General features: G+C 56.2%; 9 protein-coding genes across 9 annotated transcripts; 4 read left to right on the forward strand and 5 right to left on the reverse strand.

Moving 5' to 3' along the window:
* Positions 1–271: 271 nt before the first annotated feature.
* Positions 272–1,642, reverse strand: CGCA056_v009212 (uncharacterized protein; the record flags this gene model as incomplete). The annotated part of the gene is made up of 2 exons (XM_037324459.1): positions 272–720; positions 781–1,642. 2 exons carry the CDS (start codon positions 1,640–1,642, stop codon positions 272–274), a joined length of 1,311 nt encoding a protein of 436 aa, XP_037177216.1.
* Positions 1,643–3,389: 1,747 nt separating this feature from the next.
* On the reverse strand, positions 3,390–5,714 carry nog-2 (Nucleolar GTP-binding protein 2; the record flags this gene model as incomplete). The annotated part of the gene is made up of 4 exons (XM_037324460.1): positions 3,390–4,150; positions 4,204–4,480; positions 4,808–5,540; positions 5,617–5,714. The coding sequence occupies 4 exons, from the start codon at positions 5,712–5,714 to the stop codon at positions 3,390–3,392; spliced, it is 1,869 nt and encodes a 622-aa protein (XP_037177215.1).
* A 519-nt stretch (positions 5,715–6,233) lies between these two features.
* On the forward strand, positions 6,234–7,172 carry CGCA056_v009214 (uncharacterized protein; the record flags this gene model as incomplete). Its single annotated transcript, XM_037324461.1, has 1 exon — positions 6,234–7,172. One exon carries the CDS (start codon positions 6,234–6,236, stop codon positions 7,170–7,172), a length of 939 nt encoding a protein of 312 aa, XP_037177211.1.
* A 399-nt stretch (positions 7,173–7,571) lies between these two features.
* Positions 7,572–11,050, reverse strand: CGCA056_v009215 (ABC transporter G family member; the record flags this gene model as incomplete). The annotated part of the gene is made up of 4 exons (XM_037324462.1): positions 7,572–10,255; positions 10,321–10,617; positions 10,683–10,795; positions 10,902–11,050. The coding sequence occupies 4 exons, from the start codon at positions 11,048–11,050 to the stop codon at positions 7,572–7,574; spliced, it is 3,243 nt and encodes a 1,080-aa protein (XP_037177210.1).
* A 2,097-nt stretch (positions 11,051–13,147) lies between these two features.
* Positions 13,148–14,414, forward strand: vioD-0 (Capreomycidine synthase; the record flags this gene model as incomplete). The annotated part of the gene is made up of 2 exons (XM_037324463.1): positions 13,148–13,621; positions 13,701–14,414. 2 exons carry the CDS (start codon positions 13,148–13,150, stop codon positions 14,412–14,414), a joined length of 1,188 nt encoding a protein of 395 aa, XP_037177213.1.
* Positions 14,415–14,758: 344 nt separating this feature from the next.
* CGCA056_v009217 (Elongation factor G) lies at positions 14,759–17,209 on the forward strand (the record flags this gene model as incomplete). The annotated part of the gene is made up of 2 exons (XM_037324464.1): positions 14,759–17,097; positions 17,155–17,209. 2 exons carry the CDS (start codon positions 14,759–14,761, stop codon positions 17,207–17,209), a joined length of 2,394 nt encoding a protein of 797 aa, XP_037177212.1.
* A 1,349-nt stretch (positions 17,210–18,558) lies between these two features.
* lys12 (Homoisocitrate dehydrogenase) lies at positions 18,559–19,688 on the reverse strand (the record flags this gene model as incomplete). Its single annotated transcript, XM_037324465.1, has 2 exons — positions 18,559–19,604; positions 19,664–19,688. 2 exons carry the CDS (start codon positions 19,686–19,688, stop codon positions 18,559–18,561), a joined length of 1,071 nt encoding a protein of 356 aa, XP_037177218.1.
* A 3,913-nt stretch (positions 19,689–23,601) lies between these two features.
* On the forward strand, positions 23,602–25,517 carry CGCA056_v009219 (uncharacterized protein; the record flags this gene model as incomplete). The annotated part of the gene is made up of 2 exons (XM_037324466.1): positions 23,602–23,692; positions 23,860–25,517. The coding sequence occupies 2 exons, from the start codon at positions 23,602–23,604 to the stop codon at positions 25,515–25,517; spliced, it is 1,749 nt and encodes a 582-aa protein (XP_037177217.1).
* Positions 25,518–26,043: 526 nt separating this feature from the next.
* CGCA056_v009220 (37S ribosomal protein S8) lies at positions 26,044–26,989 on the reverse strand (the record flags this gene model as incomplete). The annotated part of the gene is made up of 2 exons (XM_037324467.1): positions 26,044–26,618; positions 26,857–26,989. 2 exons carry the CDS (start codon positions 26,987–26,989, stop codon positions 26,044–26,046), a joined length of 708 nt encoding a protein of 235 aa, XP_037176623.1.
* Positions 26,990–27,283: the final 294 nt, after the last annotated feature.

Here is a 27,283-nt window from a genome sequence, read left to right on the forward strand (position 1 = left end):
GTGACTGCAATGTCTAATCTTATACATTGAATAATTTGTGGTTGCCTCTTGCGTTTCTTTCTTGAGGCTTCATTTACATCTCTTACATTACTCGACCTGAAACCCTCGCACAGTCCAGACAAGACACATAGATATCCTGCATCCATGACCGACGGCGGCACCCGTCCAAGGCTTCAGCAGCCAGTCCCGAAGCCATCACGAATCCCTCACAGCAAGCAACCTGCGAACACCCGAAAAAGGGCCACCACAGATCCCGTCCGCAAGCGAACCCTCAAAGGCGCTGCAAAAACCTGAACCTAGACTTGGGAGGCTTCGCAGGCGGCATCTCAGGCGGGTTCCCGTTGCCCGGCATGCCCGTGCCGTTGTTCGGGGGAGAAGGGTTTCCCTTCCCTCCGCCCGGCTTGTCGCCGCCCTTACCGCCGCCTTCGCCAGGCTTGTCGCCGCCCTTTCCTCCTCCTTCTCCTCCTCCTCCACCACCGCCGCCACCTCCACCGCCACCTCCTCCGCCGCCGCCTCCTTCACGGCAGCCACTTGCAAATAGCATGACCTCAGCGCAGTTCGCACCCTGGTCAGCCTTCTTATAGATGTTGTACTGCTGCTGCTCGGCCTCACACTGGAAGAACTTGGTCTGGTTCTTGAACGTAATCTGCCCGTCGCAGCCAACCGAGAACCCAGAGTCGGCCTTCTGGCCAACGTCACACTGCAGAGTCTCCGTGGGAGCTAAGTCGTCATAGTTAGTTTTCAGAGTCTTCAAAATCACAGACACCCGGATTTACTTACGAGTCCACCAGCAGCCTCGCTTCTTGTCATCGTTGACCTCCCCCTTTTCCATGTGCATGGTCGCCGGCTCAAGTCCGATTCTAAGCTGTCCGCTTTCCAACTGGCCAATGGAGCCGGAAACAGAGCCCTTCGCCATGAACTTGAACGACTTGCAATCTCTCAAACGGCCGCCCTTGCAGTCATCACCTCCCTTTCCGCCTCCACCGCCGCCGCCTCCTGGGCCAGGGGCCGGCTTTGGCTTGTCACTAGCTCCGGGTTTGTCAGGTCCCGGCTTATCAGGTCCGCCCGGCGGTGGCATCGGCTTAGGCTTGTCGCTCGATCCAGGCTTATCAGGTCCAGGCTTGTCAGGACCAGGCGGCGTCTTCGGGGGGTTTTCGCCGGGTGGTGGCATCGGCTGAGGCTTGTCGCTTGATCCGGGCTTGTCAGGTCCAGGCGGCGTCTTCGGGGGGTTTTCACCACCCGGAGGCATCGGCTTGGGCTTGTCACCTCCGCCCGGCGGCGGCATAGGCATGGGCATTGGCATTGGCATTGGCATGGGCGCGTCACTTGCTCCAGGCTTGTCCGGGCCTGGCGGCATCGGCTTCGGTTTGTCGGGCTTGTCGCAGTCCTTGGGGCCCTTACCACCGCCATGACCACCTCCCGGGAAACCACCTCCCGGGAAGTGGTTATCGATCTGAGGGTCTGCATTGTCCCTCTTCATCCCACCACCGCCGCCGCCTCCTGGACGTTCGCCAGCGCGGCAGCCTTCTCCACGGCCGCGGCCGTGTTCGGCAGCCAAGGCATTTGCGTCGTCTCTGCTACCGAGGGAGAGAGCAAGGGAGCTCGTAGCGAGGGAAACGACAGTGATTACCGACAGACGCATTTTCCTGTTCTCTCTCGAAGGATGTACAACTTTTGAGTGTGGTATAATACAAATTAGAAAAACGGGTGACAAAAGAACACGGCCCGTCAGGGGAGTATGCCCTTGGGGGAAAGGAATTTACTGTCGGAATGGGTAAGGTGAGGAAGATTTACTCGTCTTCTCAACACGAAAAAAGCGAATGCTGTCGTGAAGAAAGGGGAAAAGGGGCGGCGGTAAGCACCAAGACGATGGACGACGGACGAAGTCTTCTTATCTTTTTTAGGCTTTTCTTTTCGAACCACCTCGAAAGCTTGAGAAACGACATCGGAGAGAGGGGACATGGCTGCGAACACGAATCACAACGTGAGGCGGCCGTCAACTGACTAGCCGAGCGAGAGCAGAAAAAGTCTGGCCGGAGCGGAAAAGGGGGACGAGGGGGTCGTGAGGGGGAGGGGTTGGCGGGGGTTCAATGATGTCCGACGACGATGTCAACATCATGAGAGAGTCATTCAACAAAGAGGGGTGTGTGTGGGATGGGTGTGGGTGGGCAGAGAGAACAACCAACAGGGGGCCTGAGGAGGAGGCCCGGAGGAGGCCACGACGAGGCCTGGGTAAACATGATCTCATGAACCACACACGGCATTCGTACAAACATCGGATACGGCATCCACGTGGAGACTTTAAGGCAATTGCCCTTCCAGTCTTTTTTTTCTGCCGCCTCTCAGAAGCGAAGGAGATCATAAAAGATCAAGCTATAGAACTTCAGATGGAGCCAGATCGAGATGACATCTTGGCTGGGAAAAAGGGGGTGCGAGAAGTTAGAATCACGAACTGGCGAACCACGCAGAAACAACCACCAAAGGCGGTGACTTTTCCGACGACTTGGTTCGATTGGGCCAAGGAATAAAACTCGGAGGATTAAAAGGAAGAAGGAAAAAACTCTCTTGCTTAGTCCTGACAAGAACTCAAAACCTTGCCATTCAAATCACCCCTCTTCTTTCCATCCCCTCATCTTCGCTTCTCCGTCGCCCGATCTTCCCAGGGACTACGCGGCGAGATGCGGCGGTGAAGCGAACGGCCAAGGTCAAAACAAGAAACATGGGGAGGGAGCCGGAGAGAAACAAAGTTTGCATCGAACGAATCATTTCTATTCTATTGACTGATGAACCAGAGTCATTGTGTATGTGTGTGTGTCTTTCTCTAACTCTTGGAATCTTTTTCTTTTCTTCCCTTGCGAGACACTGAGTCGTCCTCCACTAGAGACGATTCGGGGGCAGACGAGGTTTCGTTTCCTCGAATCACACAATGGGGCCTTGTTCCACGGGCAAAGACTCGTTTGCCGTTTCGATTGCGATGAAGACATGGGTATCATACGGTCAAACACACTTCAAAGCTCAGCTCTTCCCCAGACGCGTGCGTGCGGAGCCTCGGAACAAACACCTTGCGGCTGAAAGCCCGTGCCAGGCTGGTGGGAGGAACAGGGAAGTAGGGGTTTTGCGGTTCTCCGGAAGAGCCGCATTCGGGTCGCCCAACATCGAAACGGGGTGCAGGTTCAGGCCGCAATCAGGTTTGTAACGGCTGCCGTTGCCCTGTGATCTCATACCAAACAGTGCGGTGACCGCACGCTGGCGGGCGCTGAACTTTAGGATCTGGAGTCCCTGAGTCGGCCCGATCGACGATGATTGGACTGTTTCCCTACCCGAGCTGGCGACGTTGCCGAAACTTCGGCGACGCGACGGATCAACATCATCTAGCTTTTCAGAGAGCCTCATGTCTTTCTCCTCTTGGCGGCAATGCTGCTCCTAGTACTCCTTGTACTGGCGCGATCCGAGATCGCACGGACCGAGGTATTGTAGCTCGTCTCCGAGGCAGCGCCGTCACCACCCTCACTGTCACTTGCGGAGTCGTCATCAGAGTCAGCGTCCAGCGGGATCATATCGTCCGAGGCTTCATCGGCGTCTTCAGACGCCTCGGCCAAGGACTTGTCGCCCTCGGCCTTACCATCTTCGGATCCGAAACCCTCAAACTCATCATCGTCCTCCTCCTCTTCCTCATCATCGCTGTCACCAGCGACTGTGGAAGGTCCCATTGAGGTATCAGGCATGCTCTCAGCATTCTCAGCATCATCCCGCTTTCGCTTCAGGGGCATCTCTCCGAGTCTACCACCGCGACCCTCCACGGCCTCACCCGCCTCGGCATCCTCATCCATCGGCGCAGGAGTGAACCAGGGAATCTTGCCGCGCATGAAATCGTTAAGGATCATCTTGGCGACACCATCCACGTCAGGCTCTCCCTTGCGGAGGAGACGACCGCTCTTTCGGGCAATCATCTCGAGGAACTCGGTGTGGTTCTTCCAGCCCTTGAGTTCGTAGGTCCTCTCCATGTGGTGAGGCTTCACCTTGGCGAGTACGGCAGGGATGTATTGTTCAGGGTGCTCGACGTTCTCGACACGCACAACACCACGCAGAAGCAGGTCCTGGGGCGTGTCCGTCTGAGAAGGCGGGACGATACCAGGGCAGTCAATGAGGTCTGGGCGTGTTAGCTCATGCACATTGACATCGAAAGAGGTAAGCGCGACTTACAGATCTTCTTGGTGAGAGTGATGTATTGCCAGACCTTGGTCTCGCCAGGAATTGGCGCAACGTTGGCGACCTTCTTCTTCCTCAAGGTGTTGACAATACTGCTCTTGCCGACGTTGGGGTAGCCGATGAGTCCGACGGAGATTTGCTTGCGCTCGCTGTGGAGCTTGGCGTACTGTCTGAGCAGCTCAATCAAACTTCCCTTGCCGAAGGGGTTGGTAATGCTAGAGTGCATGGCGAGCGTTGGCCTGACCTTGGAGAAGTATCGCACCCAACGAGCCTGTGTCCTGTTAGCTTCCGCTTAAGAAAACAAACGACACAGTCATATGTGATGATATGTATGCTTCGCTACTAAGAAAACCGCCATATCGAGGCTCGGAAGAGCACTAGCAGAGTTCAACTCAAAGTGATGCAATTTCGTCTCATGATGGGAAATCCAAAACGGACCCCATCAGCCCTGGTCCAAGGACCAGGACAGCGAGACGACCCTTGATATTCCCAGCGTGTAACGGAGAACCTTCCATTGAGGGCAACAGAGTGCGAAAGGATTCCTGACAAAACGACTGGGGTCTGGAGGAAAGGTAGGAAAAGAAGGACAAAAACTTACAGCTACGCTGGTGGGCACCAAATCGGTCTTGTTCAAGACGAAGATGAGGTGCTTGTGAGGAGCCTCCTCTGAGAGGTATTTCTCAACACTCTTGCAGCGCGTGCCCAGAGGGTCGCGAGCGTCGAGGACGTGGATGACAACATCGGAAGAATCCAACACGCGGTACAACTCGTTCCAGATACGCTTGCTCTGTCCCTTGTTGAAGATGGGCTCGATCGACATGGTAACGTGACCCTCGTCCTCGCCGTCCGCCGAAGGTCCCGAGTTTCCACTGAGCAGCTTGGCCTGCTCGAGGCGCTCGTTGTACGTGTCCAAGCTCTTGTCCGCGTCGTCCATCAAGTCCGTGATGGTGCCCGAGCTGATCTTGACACGCTTCCTCTGCGCCTTGGGGCCGAAGGTGCTGCCGAAAGAGGATGTCTCAATCGCCATCTTGGCCTGGTGCTTCTTGAGGCCGTTGGTCTCGCCTTCCTTGATGAGAGACATGGGAAGCTTGTTGCTCTTCAGGAGGACCGAGTACGGGTCGGCAGCCTTCTCCGCCATGGCACTGCGAAACGCTGTCAAGCTCTCTTGGGAGATGACGCGAGTGTTGTTGAACCACTTGCGGTTGGGCTCGATCCGGGCGTTGGGAACTTCGCGGCTCTGGAACGACGCGGCCTTGGTGATCTCACCGTCGGCATTGCGCTGGGCCTTTCCATCCTTGAGGATATTCAATTGGCGCACCCTCTTGGCAGTGCTGCAAAGATATGTTAGGGACGCGTCCAATGGGGCCAAAAGCCATGTTCCTGAAGCAGGAAGGCGGACAGGCTTACCGATAGAAATTTTCGCCCTTGGTCTTGACATTGCCCATGCCATCGCCGGTCTTGCCCTGGCGAACCTTTCGGTTCGCCTCCTTCTTGCCGGTTCCCATCTTCTTTTGACCGCGAACTCGCCCAGTCGTGAAATTGAAAGAGAAGAGGGAGGAAGACTGGGCAGGAGTTGAAGTCGGTGAGTTGTTAAGGAAGTTTGAGAGAGGGAGGTTGGAGCTCGCGCAAAAGAAGAAGTTCTCTGCGCACTGGTGGGGTCCTGGCATTTTTTTAGTGGAGTTGCTGAAATTTTTGGAGACTTCGGGTCAAGCACGCGCCGTACCCCCGACCAGCCAATCAAAACTCTGATTCACTCCTCTCCACTGTGAATGGCACATTCACGCCCCGGTGTTGTCTCTTACTGGTGCTGCTCTCCCGCTGGCAGCGCAGAAATCCCACCCAACTGCCCCTCCAGTCAAGCCACCGGTGTGTTTCTATCAAACCCTGGACAATCGAGAATTTCTCAGGTCCATGATCCTACCACCACGGAAGGTCACCTCAAGCCGCGAGCCGACTCCATTCCCAGCGCCGTCAATCTCCTCACAGTCGGTGCCATTAAGTTGGTCGAAGCCGACTAGGCCAAAATGTCATCACGATGCGCATGCGTGCGCCTGGCACGGCTCCCCGTCACCGCTGGATCCAGCATGAACCTCACACGACCCTTCTCGACCACGACTGCGAACCTCAAAGTGCCTCCCGAATCCCCCGAATGGATCCAGGTCCCGGTACCGCCTCAATCTCAGTCCTCTGAGCAGAAGCTTAAGGTCATTAGGGGAACCCTCCCCGTGCCCCGCGACCCCTTCCCGCGCAAGGAAGGAGACCGCAAGGTAAAGCCCGAATACCTCGAACAAACGGCCCCGACACCCTCGAACGAAGCCTCCCAGAGGCCTGTTGAGCCAGGCTCTCGCCGGGAGCACCGCCGACTCATGGCTGATAGCCGTCGTGAGAACCTCAAAACCGCCCTCAAGGGCCTCTACCAGCGCAAGAAGACCACCGTCGATGCCATTTCAGCCACTTCGAGGCAACGTCGACTCGATAACGCACGCGCAGCTAAGGCCCCCGAGCGTGAGGACGACCGTCTCACCCGTAGCTCAGTTCTGTCGTCTCTCAAGACTACAATGTCTGTGGACCTTGATCCTCTCCGTTACGAGCGCGCTGCGGAGAGCAAGGCCAAGACCGCCGCCCTCGCCCAGCAGAAGACCGATGCGAAACGGGATGCGCTTATGGAATTGTACATTAACGCCTCCAACTTCATCGTCACCGAGGAGGAACTGAACGATGAGCTGGACAGGCTGTTCGCCGAGGATTTCTGGAAGCGCCAGGGCCAGTCTATGGTCATGGACCAGGAGAACGCTTGGGACGTCTGGGGAGCGCCCCCAACGGTGCAGACCATGTTGGAGGAAATGTTCAAGAGAGAGACGAACGCCATCGACTCGCAGCAGACCGAAGGAACCAGGTCCGTCAACAGACAGAAGACAATTGCTGAGGAGTTGACCGGTGGCAAGATGAAGGGTTCAGACTAAAGAGCCGGCTCAGCTGGCGGGTCGTACACAAATTGCGGTTCAGCCCTGTAAAATCTCACATCTTCAGTTGTAGTGGCTTGAACCAGACAGCATCCGCATGTCACGCCTGGGTGCAATGTCGCCTCGGGTGCATTCAACTTGTACTACCATAGATTCTTTGTAGCATTATAAAAAGCCATCGATATCAAACTAACAAGACGTACATGTCCTCCAACGCCGAAGAACCCCATATGCACATTGACAGGCTTTTGCCAGTCGAAATAGAAACTGTTGTATGTGTCTGCGGGATCTCTATGAAAACGACCGGAGCCGCCACGTTCTTGATGCTGGCGGCCTTGATGCTCCATAATCGTACACTCGTATACCAAAGGTACTTTTGCCGCCAGCAGGCATGGCTCATTATCTCTTCTCAACGAGAAGGATGTGCATGGCAGCATAAGCAAGGATGATGAAGACGACTCCAAAGACACCGAGGCTAACAACATCGGTCCAGAGAGCATCGTTGTTGAATCCGAAGGAGCTGAGAATGGCTGCTCCAGGGACAGTGATGTCTAGTCCGTACTTCTTGTCCACCAAAGTGAGTTGGAGGACTTCGTTGACTATGAGGGACTCGAAACCGTAGTGGAAAATGGAGAGAGTCTGAAGCCAGATAGCGGCCTTAGGAATAGCGTTGTGGTTGAGCAGCAGGCCCGCAAAGAGCAAGCTGAACAGCATGACCAAGCTGCCAATCAAGTTAGCTACTCCGCCATCCTTGCAGATGATGCCGATAAACAAGCAGATTGCGGCAGCAGCCATGTTGAAGAGGACCAGGACGAGGATGAACTTGAAGAAATGGCCGGCTTCAGGGACCAAGCCAGTCATTGGGTAAATGATGGCACCCATGAGAAGGGGAGGGATGATTCTCAATGGGACGATGTCGAACAGAAGCTTGGCCGCAAAGTATGTGATGGGATGGTAGTAGCCGTTGGCTCGCTCGCGCACGAACAAGAGTCTCTCGGTGGCAAAGACGTTCAAGCTCGTGAGTGTGCTGAACCCGAAAAGAGCCAAGAGGAAGAAGAAGAGACCCAAGCGGTTTTGGAATCCGGGAATGTCGTCAGTCAAGCCGTAAAACAGGTATCCAGACAGAACCGCGAGAAGGATGGCGATGGCGTAGTGCGTCAACATCAGAATTGGGTTTCTGTAGAGGTTCTTCCAGGTTCTGTTTGAGAGAATGATGAATTGGCGACCAAGACCGACCCGAGCATAGCCCTTGCCGATGGCGCTGATGTTGATGTTGGGGCCCTCTGGGTTGTATCCGTTCGCATTCTGGCCGTTGGCGCCTCGGGCAGCTGAAATCGATTGCTGGATTTCATCGTGTGTGGAACCAGCGATATCCGACTCCGCAAAGGATCTGATCAACATGTCCAGATCGGTACCGATATAGGCAGCAGGGGGAAGATCATGGGGATCCTCAACGTTGATCGTGGGAACAAAGCCAGCAGGTTGGTTCTGTAGCTTGTAAGATCCAACATCCTCACCGCCAGCGTCGGAGGAAGCCGCAGTGTCGACAGTGTTCTTGCGACGCGTGTAGAGCTCCCGCTCCTGACGGATCCTGACCGAGTCGCGGCGGCTGTTCTTTGGGCGCGAAGTGGAAGATTCGACACCGCTATCCTCAGCAATGCTTCCAGGGATACTCGCAATGGACTTAACAGCAGTAGTGCTGCTGGGTCCCAGGCTGGCGACTTCCGCGTTGAGGGTGCCATCATCCTCTGACGTAGTAGATCCGGCATGCATCGTGAGGTCGACGAGGTAGTCTGCAATGTTGAAACCGGGAGGGCATGAGTATCCAATGCGGTCGAAGTAACCCTGGCATTGCGAAAAGGGGCCAGAGTAGACTGCACCTCCGCGCGCCAGCAAGATGAGTCGGTCGAACAGCGCCACAATGTTGGATCGCGGCTGGTGAATAGTGAAGACAACAGTTCGCTTGTAGTTCTTAGCCAAGGTGACCAGGCACTCGATGACGTTGAAGGCATTGTAGGCGTCGAGACCGCTAGTAGGCTCATCCAAGAACAGAATCGAGGGGCTGGTGACAAGTTCACAGGCGATACCAACTCTGCGTTTCTCTCCGCCAGAGATACCTCGGCCCTTGCCTTCCTCAGAGCCAATCAGCGAATCACGAATGTGGTAGATTCCGAGTTGCTTCTCGACTTCGAAGACGCGCTGTTCCTTGGCGGTTCGGCCCATATTGCGAGGCAGACGGAGAAGCGCGCTGTTGAGAATAGTCTCATGCACCGTGAGGGTAGGCAACATCGTGTCTTCCTGGTCGACGAATCCGATGACATTCTTGTAGTCCGTGTCGTTTACCTTCTCGCCGTTGACGAAGAAGTCGCCAGAAACGTTACCGCGCTTGTTCTTCCGAGCCAGGATATCAAGGAACGTAGTCTTTCCAGCACCCGATGCACCCATGATGGCGGTGACCTCTCCGGGATGGGCCATGCCTTGGATGTTGTTCAAGATCCTCTTGCCGTTGAGCTCGTAGGCAACATTCTCGAAGTACAGAGAGGCGGGCTTGTGGTTCGTCATAAGCTTCAAGCTCTCATCATCCGAGTCATCCAAGGCGATAGCGCCATAGTTGAACTGCCTTCTAGACAGGTACCAGGTGAGAAGAATGATGGCAACGACAAACAGGGAGCATGCCGCGATGATACTGGCGATAAGTGGAGTGTTGATCTTCTTGACGGGGCGCTCGTAGCCAGGGACCTCGGTGTGGTACAGACACTCGCCGGAACGACAAGTGAGCTGGATGCTGCTGTCGCCGATCAGCTGAAGGATGAGATCGTCCATTGCGGGCTCTTTAAACGCGCAGTTGTTGATCCCTCCATTCTTTTGAAGACACTCAAACTCGGCGGGGCCCTTGATTTCCTCGACGAGGAAGTCGCTAATGTCGACGGAACCATTCTCGCCACAAAGCATTCGCTCGGAGATGCAGTTGCAGTCGATCTTGTTGCACTTGTAATCGGTGCTATTCTGGCTCTCATTAATATCGGCCTTGGACGAGCACTCGGTCAAGTGGCAGTAGAAGGACTCGCGCTCGTCAACCCAGACTGAGGATGGTTAGCAACGGATGTTGACGCGGAGCTTGAAGCGCATGGACTCGGCTCGGACTTACACTGGAAGTCACAGTTACCCTCCTCTTTCTTACAAGTGAAGGTAACCTGGGGTCGCTTGTCGCCCAGAAGGTCGGTAATCTTCTTGTTGGTGACATCACAGATCTGGTAGTTGTGGTTGATGACCTCGCCATTCTGGTAGCACACGCCACCCTCTTGAGAGGGCATTAGAGCGTTACACGCCTGGTTGCTCGTGCAGACGTTGCAGTTGATGCCGGTCCAGCCGTCGTCGCATTCGCAAAGGTCGCCAGATCGTCGTGGCCTGTCGGTGTTATCGCCACGGGAGAGGGAACCGCAAACTATCGGGGGTGTCAGTGATGCGCCTCGCTTGTGCGACAAAACGGCTCAGAAGTGGGCGGCGTACGTGGTTCGAGACAGTCATCACCGCCAAAACCTTCGGGACAGTTGCATTTGCCTGTATAGTCATTGCAGCCGGCGAACTGAGTGCACTTGTGGGCGGGGAGGAGACAGTTGAAGCTGCGCGCAATGTTGTCAGCCTGGGCGTCATGGTCACAATCCCGACAGCGGTTCGGAGTGCCAATATCGGATTCGACAAAGTCGCAAGAGGCGAGATGGAACTCACCAGGGAGGGCAGTTGTCGGGACGATCGTCGAGCAGCGTCAGCTGAGCTCGCAGCATATCGGCGGTGGAGTAGTTGCGCTGGGACATGGCGAGTGTTGGAAGACACGCCAGGGCCCCGATGAGGAGGCTCCTCAGGCTTGGAGGAGCCATGATGGGCGTTTCGATGGAGAGACGACGCCGCACCGATAAGCGGACGAAGGAGCGGGCTCGGTGTTATCGTCGATGATGAAGGCGACTAAAGGAAACAGACGATGTCAGAAGAGAAAAGGAAACATGAAGGTAAGCAAACGGAGTGATGGATGAATGGCAGCAGAGCGGCGGAAGGCGAAGAAGCTCTGGCTCGGGTTGGCCGTGGTAGCAGGAAGAAGAGAGCGGAAGATAGGTAGGCGGGCAGGTAGGTAGATGGGCAGATAGACGACGTACCTGTGACCTCGTGGCACCGCAGTCCAAGCTGGCCGAGTGACGGAGCCGGTACCTTGCTGAAGGAGGAAGCTGGGGTAGGTTCCCAAGAAGGTCTTAGGTCGTGGGTGTTTGTAGGTGAGTACGTACACACGGCCGATAATAACCCGCGTGCCCGCTTGGCTCCCACGTCCCACGTTCCGCCGCCCAGCAACGCGCCGCACACCTCAGTTACAGCGACCTGGACACCTGTACGGTGGCGTCACAGTGGACACGTCTTCCCCACCGCGCCTGTCGGAAACACGCACCAGCGTCCCGTGGGGTGGCTGAACTCCAACAAGTGCTTCCACATGGAAGTACACACACAACGCAACAGAGTTCGGGTGCCTGATCTTGGTTGCGCTGTTTTCCGCTGCCCGCTCAGGCAACCAGCTGCGTGGGACGGGACGGCGGGCAGACTGACCCTAAGAATAACCCCCAACAATCTGTCTGTCTGTACCTGTCTTTGTGAGAGGCAGACTAGGAACAGGGAACACGCCAGGAGCCAGATCCATGAGCATTACACTGTTGCTAAAATCTACCCGCTCATCTGGCGGCGAATTGCCCATTGAAACGACGCCTCGCAATGCGAATCCGGTCCTAAGCGCAAAGTAAGCCACATGTTGACAAGACAAGCACAGAACATTACGCAGTCCATCTGACATGTTAATCTTCAGCCCACACATGCCCAAGGGTAGACATCTGTCCCGCCATGTCAACGACTCGTACCTCTAGCAAAAGAACAGCGTGTCTTGGCTGCGACATGGCTAACTCCTTCTCTCGGATGAATACAGTATATAGTCAGCATCCAGGACAGGACCCCGCCCTCTCAAAATCATGCTTTCTGTGACGACTGACACTGCCGTCAGATCCTGGGCGGATTCGAGAGCTGGGGAAGTGTGGAGAAGCCTCACAACAAGGATGTCTAGATCCCACCCGGCCGTCCGCCAATGTGGTTTGTAACTCAAGAAGAAGGGAAGAGCATGGCCAAAAGTCAGGCCAGACCAAACAGTTGTTGGTTCAGCTACGACTCGACATTGCGGCCAGAGAGGACTGGTCTCGTGAGCGGTAGCCCATCTAAGCCACAGCCGAGGCACTCGAATTCCCCTGTGGCATGTTTCTAGTGGGCTTCTCAACATGCTTTTAAGCATTCCACTTAGTGAAATCCAAAGGCGCCAAGATAGAGGTTTACAGTCCGATCTACCGTCTTGTAGTCCGCTATCATCAAAGGATTGGCAAAGTGAAATCAATTCGAGTCGGCCATAGATGCTTTATCTCTTTCTTTTGTGTGAGTCGGGTCTCTTGGGCATGTGGCGGAAAGTGACTCCGGCAGGTCAGAGCTCCAAGCCCACGCAGTCTGATCTTGCCCAAGCTGCTGTACAAATGCAACCCTGGCTCGGATCTGAATACTCATTCCCAAACTCTCTTAGGGGACCGATCCGTCTGTTTCTCTGCCCTTGGACCCTCCGGCTGGTTTCTTAGTGCTGCCGGTTCCTGTCAAGCCTATGCGCGCCTGGCGCCCTGTTGACGGGTCGTTGTCATGCATTAGACTGCGGGAGGGCGCTGGTGTCTGACATGTCGCCCGTGCTCTCGGAATTCACACGCAGCACCCGATACGTACTCCCACGTTAAAAAGTCGAAGCGGTCTTCAAAGTTACCGCCAGCAACTGTTTGAGAACCTCGGATTCGGTCTCCGTAAGGCCTTGGCATTATGTCAATTCAGTTCTACGCCGCGATTTCGTCTACCGAAACCGTCTTCACTACTGCCCATCGAGTTGTCAATTGTTCCCTATAGCGGAATCCTCCAACATGGTCCGAATTGCGGCCTTCGAGGTGGAGCAATGGATGGACGAGTATGAGACTACCCCGGGATGCCTCAACATCGCCGAAACCTGCGCCGCCTCCGTCTCCGTGGATGAGTTGATGGGACTCTCCGAGGACAGGAGCGCTCCAGGCCCGATCGACTTCTCCACCAAGCTCGTCTACGGACCCATCCGCGGTTCTGATTCCCTCCGACAACGAGTCGCCGAACTGTGCGGCAGTGACGGTTCGGGCGCCCAAAGCATTCTTGAACAGGACGATGTTCTCATCACCCAAGGCGCTATCGGAGCCAACTTCCTGTTGCTCTACACCCTCGTCAACCCCAGCGACCACGTCATCTGTGTGTATCCAACGTATCAACAGCTCTATGGCGTTCCCGAGAGTCTGGGCGCGGATGTCTCACTATGGAGATTGAAGAAGGAGAATGGCTTTGTCCCCGATGTCAAAGAACTTGAGGGTCTCGTCAGGTCAAATACAAAGGCATTCCTCTCTCTCTCCTCTCTCTCGTCCTCTATGGTTTTGTTGACTAATATTATTGCAGATGATCATCATCAACAATCCCAATAACCCCACAGGAGCACCAATCCCCACCACAGTGCTCAAGGACATCGTCGCCTTTGCCAAAACTCACAACCTCATCCTCTTTTCAGACGAGGTTTACCGCCCGCTGTTTCACAACTTCTTCGAGGATGGCTCCGAAGTGCCGCCTCCGGTCACCACCTTTGGCTACGAAAAGGTTATCGTCACAGGTTCCATGTCCAAGTCTTATGCGTTGGCTGGCATCCGGATCGGCTGGATCGCATCAAAAGACAAGGGCATCATCCAGGCAATCGCTTCAGCAAGAGACTACACCACCATCAGCGTGTCTCAGATAGATGACCAGATTGCTTCCTACGCCCTTTCGCGGCCGGTTTGGAAGCCATTGCTAGAGCGTAACGTCGCGCTCGCTAACACGAACAAGGCGTTGCTAGAAGCCTTCATCGAAAAGCATAAGAACGTCTGCTCATGGGTCAAGCCCAAGGCGGGAACCACGGCATTTGTCCAATTCACCCACGGCGGAAAGCCGGTAGATGATGTCAAGTTTTGCCTGGATGTTCTCAACAAAACGAAGGTGTTCTTCGTACCTGGGTCCAGGTGCTTCGGAGACGGGAAGGACTTCCCGGGCTATGTCCGCATTGGCTATGTGTGCCACACGGAGGTGCTCAAGGAAGCCCTGGAGAAGCTCGAGAAATACGTGGAGGCCAATCTTTCATAGCCGAGAAACATTAAAATCCACAAGACAAAGATTGAAAGAAAAGAATGCCTATTGTGAATGCCACCAGATGCCTGACCCGTCGCCGATGAACCGGCCGGCGTAATCCCGCAGCAGCGATTCGTCCAGCTCCGGGAACGCCCCACTTCTCCACGAAAACACGTGCCGTCGCGGCCGGCGCGAATTCGGACCCCTGCAAAAAAAGTTTCGCATGCATTGTGTGGGAGTGCAAAAAAAAGTGCGCTATCAGATCATCCTGTCTCCAATGGGTCCCATCTCCCTCTTTTCGTAGTTCTACCTACTCCATTCTTTCCCTTCTGTATACGCCGCATACGCTTTTGGTCACGATGAGGGCTCCCAGGGCCGTCAGAGTGCCGAATGGCGGCCTCTTTACAGGCGCAAAGCCTTCGAGTCGGCCTTTCAGCATCGCCGTCAACTTGAAGGCTGCTGCTCCTGCCGCCGCCACCACCCAAGCGACTCCGGCATCATGGAAGCTCGCAAGGCGTGCGTTCTCCACGACCTCCCGTGTCCGGTCCGCCGCCCAGGAGGCCCTGAAGCTGGCCCAGGAGAACGCCGCCGCCCTGACCCCCGAGGTCGTCGCCGCCAAGATGAGCCCCGAGGAGGCCCAGCGTCTCTCCCGCGTGCGCAATATCGGTATCGCCGCCCACATCGACTCCGGAAAGACGACATGTACCGAGCGAGTTCTCTTCTACTCTGGCAAGATCAAGGCTATTCACGAGGTCCGCGGAAAGGACTCCGTCGGCGCCAAGATGGACTCCATGGATCTCGAGAGAGAAAAAGGCATCACCATCCAGTCTGCAGCTACCTTCGCCGACTGGACCAAGAAGGAAAACGGAAAAGACGAAACATACCACATCAACATCATCGATACGCCCGGTCACATTGACTTCACCATCGAGGTCGAGCGCGCTCTGCGTGTTCTCGACGGTGCCGTCATGATTCTCTGCGCCGTCAGCGGTGTCCAGTCCCAAACCATCACCGTCGACCGTCAGATGAAGCGCTACAACGTCCCCCGCATCAGCTTTGTGAACAAGATGGACCGCATGGGTGCCAACCCCTGGAAGGCCGTCGAGCAGATCAACAAGAAGCTCAAGATCCCCGCCGCCGCGATCCAGGTCCCCATCGGTGCCGAGAACGAGTTCCAGGGCGTCATTGACATCATCGAGAAGAAGGCTTACTACTTTGAGGGCCCCCGTGGCACCCAGGTCAGGGTCGCCGAGGTCCCCAACGGCTACGCGGACATCGTCGAGGAGAAGCGCCAGGAACTCATCGAGAAGCTTGCCGACGTCGACGACGAGATTGCCGAAATCTTCCTCGAGGAGCAGACCCCTACCATTCCCCAGATCAAGGCTGCCATCCGCCGTTCTACCATCGCCCTGAAGTTCTCCCCCGTCATGATGGGTTCCGCCCTCGCCGACAAGGGTATTCAGACCGTCCTCGACGCTGTCTGTGACTACCTGCCCAACCCCTCCGAGGTCGAGAACAAGGCTCTGGACAGGAAGCGCGACGAGACCGAGGTCAAGCTGGTGCCTTACAACTCGCTCCCCTTCGTCGGACTCGCCTTCAAGCTCGAGGAGAACAACTACGGCCAGCTCACCTACATCCGCGTCTACCAGGGCAAGCTCCGCAAGGGATCCTACCTGTTCAACTCCCGCACCGACAAGAAGGTCCGCATCCCCCGCATCGTCCGCATGCACTCCAACGAGATGGAGGACGTCAACGAGATCGGCGCCGGCGAGATCTGCGCCGTCTTCGGCGTCGACTGCGCCTCCGGAGACACCTTCACCGACGGAAACCTGCCCTACACCATGTCCTCCATGTTCGTCCCGGACGCCGTCATGTCGCTGTCCATCAAGCCCAAGCGCACCAGCGACGCCGACAACTTCTCCAAGGCCATGAACCGCTTCCAGCGCGAAGACCCTACCTTCCGTCTGCACGTCGACGAGGAGTCCGAGGAGACCATCATCTCCGGCATGGGCGAACTGCATCTCGAGATTTACGTCGAGCGTCTCCGCCGCGAGTACAAGGTCGACTGCGAGACCGGCAAGCCCCGCGTCTCCTACCGCGAGACCATCTCCCGCAGGACCGACTACGACTTCCTCTTCAAGAGACAGTCCGGTGGCCCTGGTGACTACGCCCGTGTCGCTGGCTGGATCGAGCCCTTCGAGGACCCCGAGAAGAACTACTTCGAGACCCAGGTCGTCGGTGGCACGATTCCCGACAAGTTCCTTTCCGCTTGCGGCAAGGGTTTCGAGGAGGTCACCGAGAGGGGTCCCCTCCTCGGCCACAGGGTCATTGGTACCAAGATGATTGTCAACGACGGTTCCACCCACGTTACTGATTCCTCCGATCACGCCTTCAGCCTGGCCACCCAGATGGCTTTCCGCAAGGCCTTCGACGAGGCCGGCGGCCAGGTCCTCGAGCCCCTGATGAAGACCACTATCACCGCCCCCAACGAGTTCCAGGGTAACATCATCATGCTCATGAACAAGCGCAACGCCACCATCCACGACACCGAGGTCGGCACCGAGGACTTCACCCTCATCGCCGACTGCAGTCTCAACGCCATGTTCGGCTTCAGCTCTCAGCTCCGTGCCGCCACCCAGGGCAAGGGCGAGTTCTCCATGGAGTTCAGCCACTACGCCGCTGCTCCTCCCCACCTCCAGTACGTCTTCTTGCCCATCTGATGTTTGTGCATCATGCATGCTAACAATCCCCGCAGAAAGGAGCTCATCGCCAACTACCAGAAGGAGTTGGCGGCCAAGCGTACCAAGTAAGCCTCATAGGCTATCCCCACTGGGGTCTTGTATCAAATCCGTGGCCCGTTTGTGGCATCACGTCGTGTATCAACAGCGGACCGCCGCTCGGCGTCATGAGCTCGCCGAGAATGGCCGGTCGTATGTCGCCTATTTGAGCGGCGTACATACATGTATATCTATCTAATGTCATACACCAGGAATGTAGAGCCTGGACGAAAATCAACCTGAAGCCTTGAATAGAGAGGCTTGCGGGGGTACGTGATTCATGATAGAAACTAGACTTTGAAGAAATACAGACCTCGTCTCTCCCAAAGTGCATTTCCATGCAACCGTCCCCATCGTGTCTCCGTCTTCGTCTTGTGCTTTTATCAATCCTAGCAATATGGCGACTCTGGGAGATGTAACGTCGAGGGCTGATGAAGAGGGGTCTTTTCGGAGGAAGCTTTCTGCAGCTCTAGGTGTCGACACTCTAAGACAGCGAAACTACTGTTGTCTGCGTGAAGAGGATGTGATAGGGTTGATTGTTGTTGGCGATAGACTTCGGGCTGTTGTCCTTCCCAACTTTCTCCCGGCTGCCATGACAAACTCCAGCGAACGATCCCCAGGATCCTCGGCGGAAATGCTAAACTTCAAGCGATACTCAAACATTTTGCACAATCATCCTCTTGCTCGGGCCCCTTGAAACACGGCTTGATGCTCTGCTTGGACGCATACTGTCAGCCTCCGTTGTTTGCCATGTGTAAACGTAGGGCGTTGGACGTCGATCACGCCTGGTACTGGGATGACCAAAGCAGCTCAACCCGAAGCAGTTGTCTGCTTTTCTCGTTGCTTTCTCGGTTGTCGCGTATGTGGGTGTCGGTGTTGGGACTGCTTCAATCTTCTCTGGCTCGGGCATCGAAGCTGATTCTTGTGGAGCTTGATGGTGTCGGGATGGCTTCAGTCGGGCTTTTTGCTTGAGCCAGTCGGCCAGCCGGTGATGAGTATTGTCATTTTCGCCGTTGTCGGTGTGTATTGCCAGAGAGCTCCGGCTCTGGGGCTGAGACGAGGGAGGGATAGGGATGATGGAAGCGTAAGAGGCCACGAAGCCCATGCTAGTGGCGATGGCTGGCATTTGTAGGGTTACTGGGAGGAAATTCTGGGCGATGACCTTTTGAACAGCGTGTTTAAGCAGGAGCATGCGCGCAAGGTCTACGGAAGAGAAGTTTCACTCATTGCACGGCAGGAAAGAGCGATGAATCCCCAGAGCTGCTAGGTAAAACAAGTACTTTTAGTAATATGGTAGGTATCAAAGACGCAGCTGCCTACGCCGACTGCCATATCCAGTCACGGAAGTTGCCTCATTCCAAATTTTATATCGACACGACACCTTACATTCTACGGAGAACGTCGGCGACAACCTCGCTGGTCTTGGCAGAGCCACCGAGATCAGGGGTGAGGAGCTTGCCCTCCTCCAGGTTGGCGTCAACAGCGGCGTAGATCTTGGCGGCGGCAGCCTCCTCGTTCAGGAACTCGAGCATCACGGCAGCGCTACGGAGGGTGGCGATGGGGTTGGCGATGTCCATGCCCTGGATGTCAGGGGCAGAGCCGTGGCAGGGCTCGCCCATGGCGAAACCCTCGCCGACGTTGGCGCTGGGGACGAGACCGAGAGAACCGACGAGGGCGGCGGCGCCGTCAGAGAGGATGTCGCCGTACAGGTTAGGGGCGACAATGACGTCGTAGTCCTCGGGCTGGCGGAAGAGCTTGTAGACCATGGAGTCGACAATCTGCTCCTCGATCTTGACGCTGGAGAACTTGGGGTTGGCGAGGGCCTGCTTGGCGGTCTGGCGGAAGAGGCCGTCGGTCTGGGAGAGGACGTTGGACTTGTGGGTGATGGTGACGAGGGGGCTGCTGTGGATGCTGGAGGCACCGGTGGCGCGGACATTCTGGCGGCGAAGGGCAATCTCACCGGCCATGGCGGCGATGCGGTGGGAGGCGTTCTCGCTGATGCGCTTGATGGCCTCGGCGATCTTGCCGTTGGGACCGTTGTAGGTCTTTTCCTCCTTGACGTACAGGTCCTCGGTATTTTCGCGGACGATGACCATGTCGATCAGCTTGCGGTCGGTGGAGACGGACTTGACGGGGCGGACGTTGGCGTAGAGGTCGAGTTTCTTGCGCAGGCCGACGATGGGGGAGGAGTAGCCCTTACGCGGGGTAGTGGGTGAGGAGACGGCTCCGAAGAGGGCGCCATCGCACTCGTTCTTGAGGATCTCGACGGTCTTGTCGGGGAGGGCGGCGCCCGTCTGCTCGAAGGTCTCAAAACCGGCCTTGAGGTCGGTGAACTCGAACTTGAGGCCGAGGGAAGCGGGTAGGGCCTCGAGGATGCGGCGGCCGGCGGGGATGACCTCCTTGCCGATGCCGTCACCGGGGATCAGGCCTGGGAAATGTTTAGTAAATGCGGAATTGGCCAATTGAGTTTTCCCACGGGCGGCCTACCGATTCTGAGAGTTCTGACAGACATGATGGGCTTCAATTGGCGGCCAGCGGGTGGATTGTCTTCTGGTTGAAGGAAACGAAGCCCGACTCATTCACAGCCGAGACGCAAAAAAAGTTACCTGCATGGACGGTCGATATCGGAGGTCGGGCCAGCCACACCAAGGGCCGTTCGGCGAGCGACCAACGGGCGGCCGTTATTCTTGGAGCAGGGCCCAACACATCGGAGCTTTCAAACTGCGGTTACTTCCGCGCCATTGCGTCAGGTTCTTTCAAGGTGAACTTTTTGTTGGTCCTCTCCAGCGCTGCAACGAGGCGCATGATTCGCTTTCGCATCTCATCTTGGACAGCGTGATTACGGCGGTACTGGACGGTCTGGTGTCGGCCGTTGATGCGCTATTCGCCCTGCACCGCTAGAAAGCGAGCTTCAGAGATTGAGTGAGTGCCTATTTGATTCCCGGAATGCTACCCATCCCCGCGGCACGCCCCGGGTACTCGGGCCACAGTCCTTCACCATTAGCCGGCCCTACGATCTACCTTCTCATCAACGAACTTGCCCTAAGGGTACAAATGTACGGCACAGTAGTGCATCCGTATGGTGCCTGGGTCGGGTCAGGTCAGGCCGCGAGCAGCAATGAGCATGGAGCGAGTCAATTGACGCAGCACAGCAAACTTGGGGCCTCACAGACGGAAATTATATGGGCAAGGTTGTCGCCGGTTGGCGGCCGAGGGGATGTGATGACCCCTGAGAGACTCCCCACATTCTTCGCTTCTAGCGCGTTGGAGAACAGAGGGAACAGCGCGGGCGTGCCGGGATTGTAGAGCTTCCAGAGAGCTTCCAGAGCATTGCGAGAGGGGAAGCTCTTCCCTCCCGAGGGTGGGAAATGGAAGGCAAAAAGGGGGCCGTGCTGCAGACCGGAGTCGCGTTCCAGATACATGACTTTTTTTTCGATCTTCTTTTTGAGGCGCTCTATTCGGCGCCCCCCGGTTCCTTATTCGGCACCCCCTAGCTAACAGAAAAAAACCGATATCTCAACAGAATACCGAACTTCTAACCACAACCCCTAACTTACTTATAACCCTAACTACCTAACCTAACCCTAATAGAGTAACGGTATAAGCCTCCGTATTTTCTTAAATTTTCCTTCACTTTTTCCTAATTTTCCTCGATTTTCTTAGACTTTTTAAAGCGCTTTTCGCTATTCGCGCGCGAACGAGTATAAATATTAGTACGGATAGCTATACGCTAGTTTTAGGTAAAGCGAGTGTCCAGCGTGCACGGCTTTTTTTTTGTATGGGCGTACTGCCAAAAAGGGTTTAAGAGGGTGCCGAATAAGGGACCAGGGGGCGCCGAATAGAGCGCCTCTTCTTTTTTGCGTGATCCCAAGGATGATTGATGGATTGTCATTTTCTTTGATCTTTGTCTCTTATTGTCAAACGGTGGAGGGCTCAGTTGCCAGAGCAGCCGGATAAGCTAGGGATAAAGGAAGCCGCTTGAGTAAACAAGAACGCCAACTTTTTTTTTTTTTCTCTCCCTCTGTCGAGCCGTGTTTCGCGTCGCTCCTGACCGTTGCCCCTTTTCTGAATAATGCATATTCTGATAAACGGGTTAAGCGGCAAGAGGCGGTAAGCTCGCAGTCCAGCAGACGCACCAATGCACAGCGGATGAGAAGAAGAGAGACTGTGAAACAGGAGACCGTGCATTGGAGCTGTACCTAGCTTTCCCTCTAGGTAATGAAAAAAGATTAAAGATATGGACCTGAGAGAGGGAAAGAAAGCTCGTCCGGCGGCGTTCATGTCCATCACCTCAGAGACCGTTTGTAGGCGTGCTTCATTTTTGATAAGCTACCAGAGCTACCGCTGTAAGTTGTCAGCGCCGTCTCGTCATTGCGCCCGGTTGGCGGCATCCGACGGCTGCCAAACCGACATTGCTACCGAATTTCCCCTTTTTGTCGATCCTGCCGCGCCCAACAGTCAGGCACTAGCTGCAGCTGCGGACTAAACTGCGGCGACGGCGGCATCGCACGGCCTGGGACAACAGACAGACCAGGTGAGGGCAGCGAGAGGTAGGAGGGGCATTTTCCTACAAGGGCAAGCACCACCAAGCCAAGGGATAGAGGGGAACGGAGTCTGGAGGGATGGTTGGATGGAAAAGGGGGTCCGGCTGCCAACAGTGAGCTGTGAGGTTGTGTTTGACTTGTGATGTGTCTTCAAAAGTACTCGCGTAAGGTAATAAGTACCTCATATTGTTGGCATCCTGGCACCTATCACCACCCACCCCCTCTGTGATTTTCATGTGCTCAAATGACAATTCTTCAAAAAGGGAGGATTGGGGCCCTGGGGGAGACCCTCGCTGACCAAGAGGCACTGGCCGTTAATGAGCAGCTTCCAGAACCATGTTCGACGACCCTGGGCCAATGGATCTCCCATTTGAGGCCCTGCAGGCATTTCGACAAGCGAGAGCAGCCGGAATGGCCAGTGGATGCCCGCCGTTGGAGCTCCTGCATGTTCTTTCTTGGGACTGGGAGGCTGGGGACGCGCACCGCGGCGTTGCAGTGAACGCGAACCATTCGTCTAGCTGGCTGTGTTCCATAGCTGTGTAAGCCTGTAAGGTAGGCAGTGTACATGATGCATACAGGCATAAACTGCATATGCCACCAGTCCTTACATAAACGCGTCGCCAACACCACCCACCACCCACCGCCTCATGTTGAAGACGAGCTAAAAGTCTGTGACAGTGAGCTGGCGTCGGGTCGGTTTGGCAGTGTAGCAGCGAATGAGCATGTGCATGTATGGGAACCCCTGAATGCTCGCACACACCCCTCACAACGCCGCCCCCCTCCCCCTAATGCCAGAGTGTACCTTACCTAGGTACTCTGTGACTCTGTATTGTATTAGTGCACAACTCTCGCTCTTGGTGATGAGGTATCTATCCCAAAGTTAAGCAGATAGTACATGACGCCGAGGATCGAGCAGGCCCTACACGAGCAGACCGCGGTGGTCTGGTGCGTTCGAATTGGCAAATAGTGGCCTCCCGCGTGGTGGGCTTTTTGATCGATCCAGTCCCTTCTGATTATGATTATGGGATTATGGGGTGGCCGTAATTTAAATGCTAGCCCTGATGAACAAGCAACCTCACCTGTCCCCTTCTCGAACCACCCGCACCCACGAGTATCCGTACCGCACCTCACACACCCTGACCGTGGCCGTTCCATTTTCTCCTCTGTTCGCACTGAACCTAGGAGACCACAGACCCGACGGGACCTGAACCAAGTGGACGGACAAACGCGCCCACCGAGGGGAGACGGGACTGGAACTACTGGACACCAAACACCAGACGAGAGAGACTCTGACTGAGACAACCCAACCACACACGCACCACTTGCAGCACACAACACCACAGCACTCCCCCCCCCGACATCGAGACAAGACAGCTTTCGCAATCTTCCTCTTCTACAGATCATGCATTTAGCATAGCACCTCGCTGCTCTCCCGTCTCTCACCCGCCTACAACTCCACAAAAACCCAGCTCGAAATACCCACAACGCTGCTGATCATCCATCGTCTGTCTGCCTGCCTACCTCGCCTCGCTGCACTGACACCGCCGCCCCCGAATCCAATCCTGCCCTTCTCTCCCACTTCCTCCCGCTCAGCCCCCAAACCCACGACTTCGAAAAGCTCACACGTCGTGACCGCTGCCCGACTTCGAAGCCTGCTTCCGCCTTCTCCGCAGATACGAACCTGACTCGGCATGCGCCTGCGTGCTGGAAACACTCCAGCGCCGAGTTCCTCCTTATAGCCCTTGAGCATCTTACGCCGCGCTTTCTTCGCCCAACATATCGCCCAACGAGATACTCGTCGCAACTCCAACCTCCCTTACAGCTTCCACCGAGAGTTTAGCAGAGTACCTCGTCGCAAGGCAGCGACCCGACACCGTCGCCATGTCCGCAGTCAAGAACTTGCGGGCAATGTTCGAGCAGAAACAGGACGCGAGCCCGCCAGATCGAGGTAGATCGCCTGGACTTTCTTCCAGTAAGTGCTGCCCACCAGTCTTCTTCTCTCGTTTGCCCTGCACAGCTGCACTGCGATGCTCCAGCTTGCAAGTCGCCCCTCGCAGCACTGTTCGCTTTGAAATGCACCTATATTGTCTCGTAATCGCGTCCCGTTCTGAAGCTTTGCTAACCGCATTACCTTCCCAGACGGCACCGAAACCCCTCCGCCTCCAGCCCGCCCTCTCTCCAAGATTCGCACCAGCTTCGTAGCCGTCGAGAAGGACGGCAGAGTCGGACTTCGCCGAGACCCCAGCAATGAGTCGAGCTTGTCTCAGCGGCGCCTGAGCAGCCACACCGAGGGAGAGGCGTCTGTCTCTGGCCAATCCGATAAGACAATGGCCACCGAGGAGACTTCCGGCGGCTTCAAGGCCAGTGTTGTCAGCGAGACCATTCCCGAGTCTCCTCGCCGCCCTGACGCGACGAAGGGCTCTCCCCAAGCTGCCACCCGAAGCCTCGGCGCCGTGACCGACAAGCCAAGCCACAATCCCGACAAGCACGTCGACATCGAGACGCCCACGCCCGAGCTTCTCCCCGGAGACCCGACCGAGAAGACCCCCTCCGCACCTACCAACGGCGCAGCTGCAGCTGCCGCCGACACGGCGAAGCCGGCCGCCAAGGCTAAAAGCACCGCAAAGCCTGCTCCGAAAAGCCTCGCGCCCCCTGCCGCAATCAAGGCGAGATCGAAGACGCCCACGAGGTCTCCGACCACCACCAAGGCACCCGCGCTGCCTCAATCCGGCTCGAAGCTGAGCGCCCCCAAGGCAGCCCATGACCCTGCCAAGAAAACCCCCGAGAAGCCGGCAACTAGCACGCCAAAGACTGGCGCGAAGACGGCGGGATCAAACAAGAAGCCCGCCCCCGTGAACGTTACCCCGCCCAGCGGCGCCGGCTTTGTTAAGCCCAAGGTCAAGTCTCCCACAAGGCCCGTGAGACTTCCGGCGTCCCTCATGGCCCCGACTGCCGCGTCTGTCTCCAAGGTCAAGGGAGAAGCTCCCCGTGAGACCCTCTCTCGCTCCTCCGGCAACCAGGGCCGCCCGGCTAGCAGAGCGAGCGCCGCCGGTGCCGGGCCGCACAAGACTCTGAAGCGCCAGAATTCGGTCATCAACCGGCCCAGGCCCAGCATTGGACCCCCGCCGAAGAAGCCCCTCCAGGATCACCCCATCACCAAGAAGGAGAAGGAGGTCGACGAGAACTTCCTGGCGCGTATGATGCGTCCGACCCAGAGCTCGAGCTCCAAGACCACCGAGAAGGCCCCCGTCACGCCTCCCAGACACCGCAGCTCCACGCAAGGCAGCGGCAAAGCTTCATCCGTCTCGAGAAGCCCGAGAAGAACCATCAAGCGCTCTCCCGAGTCCGTTCGTACAGGAAGCCCCTTCACCAAGAAGGAGACCTCGATTGAGGAGGTGGCGGCCGAAACCGCTCAGGTTGAGACGGTTGAGAAGGTGGCTGAGGTTGTTGACAAGGCCGAGGAGCCCGTCGAGGTCAAGCCTGAGCCGGAGCCAGTCAAGGCACCGGTCACACCAGAGCCTATTCCTGAGGAGTCTTCTTCGGACAAGACCTCCGACCCCGAGCCCAGTGCCGCCTTTACGTCTGGATCCGACGGCGTCAACGAGGATCGCACTGAGTCTCCCGAGTTCGATGAGCTCACGCAGCGAGCGGCGAGACTGTCCATTGATGAGGGAGATACCCACGAGCTTAAGAGCCCGGATGAGTTTGAGGAGCTCCTTGAGGAGACTGTCGAGGAGCAGAACGAGGCTCCTGCTTCCAGCGCGGCGACCACAGAAGTCAAGACTGAGACAGCATAAAGAAGCGTGTAGCGTGCTGAAGAGGGGTGGAGGCAAGTATATAGTTTAGACGATTGGGGTGTACCATGATACCTGACCGACAAAAAGGCGTAAATTTCTTCGTTCGTGAGAGTTTTTTTTGGGGTTCCGGAGCAATAAGTTGGTGTCTGGAGCTCAAGGATTAAGATTAGTTATAGAGAATGAATACCACTCGCAAGCATTTTCACTTCGGCGATTGAAGCTCCTTCTTCTTGTGATGATACTCTTCGGTGAATGTGTGTTTTAAGCGTCGTAACAGGGCCGGGGCAAAGTGAAGCGTGAAATGGTGTGTTCATGTTTTCTACAAAATACAGATTTTGTACAGTACGTGGAGGACATGTCTCCCACCGGGCGTCTACAAATCGGCCGCCCGTTTGTCCCTTTATGGTGCCTTTTCCCCAAGACGCCATTCTCGAGGCCATTCGTCTATCCGTTTGCGGACCGAGTTCTCGTCTTCGTCCAAAACCCCATCCGTCATTCTTTTTTTGTTTTCTTTTTCTCTCTTATTTTACCTTGCACGACACAGGACCATTCCTCCCACTTTCCTAGCCAAAGCCTCCCTCGCCTCCAAAACGCCCCTGTCGGTGGAGATGAACATGCACTCGCCCAACGTCATGCCCTTGATCAGGCCGTCCTTGCTTTGGAACCCTCTGACGACGAGCTCGAGGTCCTTGATGGAGATGTTGACGGGTCGCTTCGGCTTAGTGACCATGCTGATACCCTTGAGGACGGGCTCGTTGTTCCAGTACTTGAGGCCGACCCAGAGGCGGCGGGAGGCCACGTTGGCGGTGGTGATGGGTTCCGGGGGCTCGGACATTTGCTCCGGGGTCGGGGGCGCGGGGCCACCGCGGTAGAGGGAGGAGAGGAAGCCTGCGCGCTGCAGGGCGAGGGCGAGGTTGAGGTTGTGCTTGGTGTTTACGATGGAGGTCATGCCGAGGCGGGCGCGGGAGGCATTCTGAAGGTGCGAGCACGCGTTGATCATGTTTGTGAAACCCATCTTGAGGGATGATTGGGTGAGCACCGGGGCTCGGGTATCGTGGGGAGGTTGCGTCGAGGGGTGAGAGGGTGCGGAAGGGTGCGGTTCTAGGAGGGGACAAATTAGATGCGATCAAGTTTCCGGGACATGGGTGGGATATTCTTACGGCGTGAGCCTCAATTGGAGGCGATTGACTGGTTTTTATGTCACCCTTGACCTTTGAAAACAGCGTGCTGCGCGTGGGGTGGCTCCAAAGATTGCGAATTCCAGACCGTCACCTGACCAAACCGGCGATATGGAAGCTATCGCCAAATTTTTGGAACGCAGCCCGGCCGGTCGTCGAATGATGACTAAGGATTCTGGTTGACGGACGATGGTCCGTGCCCAACGGTCTAGAAAGCTCCACTTCGAGGACCGTGGGGACCGCGGCCGACTGGGAGTGCTTCTTCTCACTTTCACCCCGGCCGCCGCGTGTCATTGGTTCTTTCAACCTCCTGTAAGCGCCCGGTTGACCACTCGATGCGACCACCTGCAGGCTCCTCCAGTCGAGCAGCATGCATTTAGACGCCGGCACATTGGCGCTATGGGCGGGACAGTGGGATGGTCGCAAGAATCTCTGCTTGGGTCTTTTCTTCTTCTCTCTTGCGACCGAGTACCGAGTGGCACAAAAAGCTGACTGGCAGGGCAGAGGGAAGAGAAAGAGGATGGGCCGGTTCCAAGGAGACCTACCTTAATTATCTAGTCCTCACAAACCCTCCTCCCTCCTCTCTCC

This window comes from Colletotrichum aenigma, assembly GCF_013390185.1.
Source record: "Colletotrichum aenigma strain Cg56 chromosome Unknown KSG_Cg56_contig06, whole genome shotgun sequence".
NCBI lineage: Eukaryota > Fungi > Ascomycota > Sordariomycetes > Glomerellales > Glomerellaceae > Colletotrichum > Colletotrichum aenigma.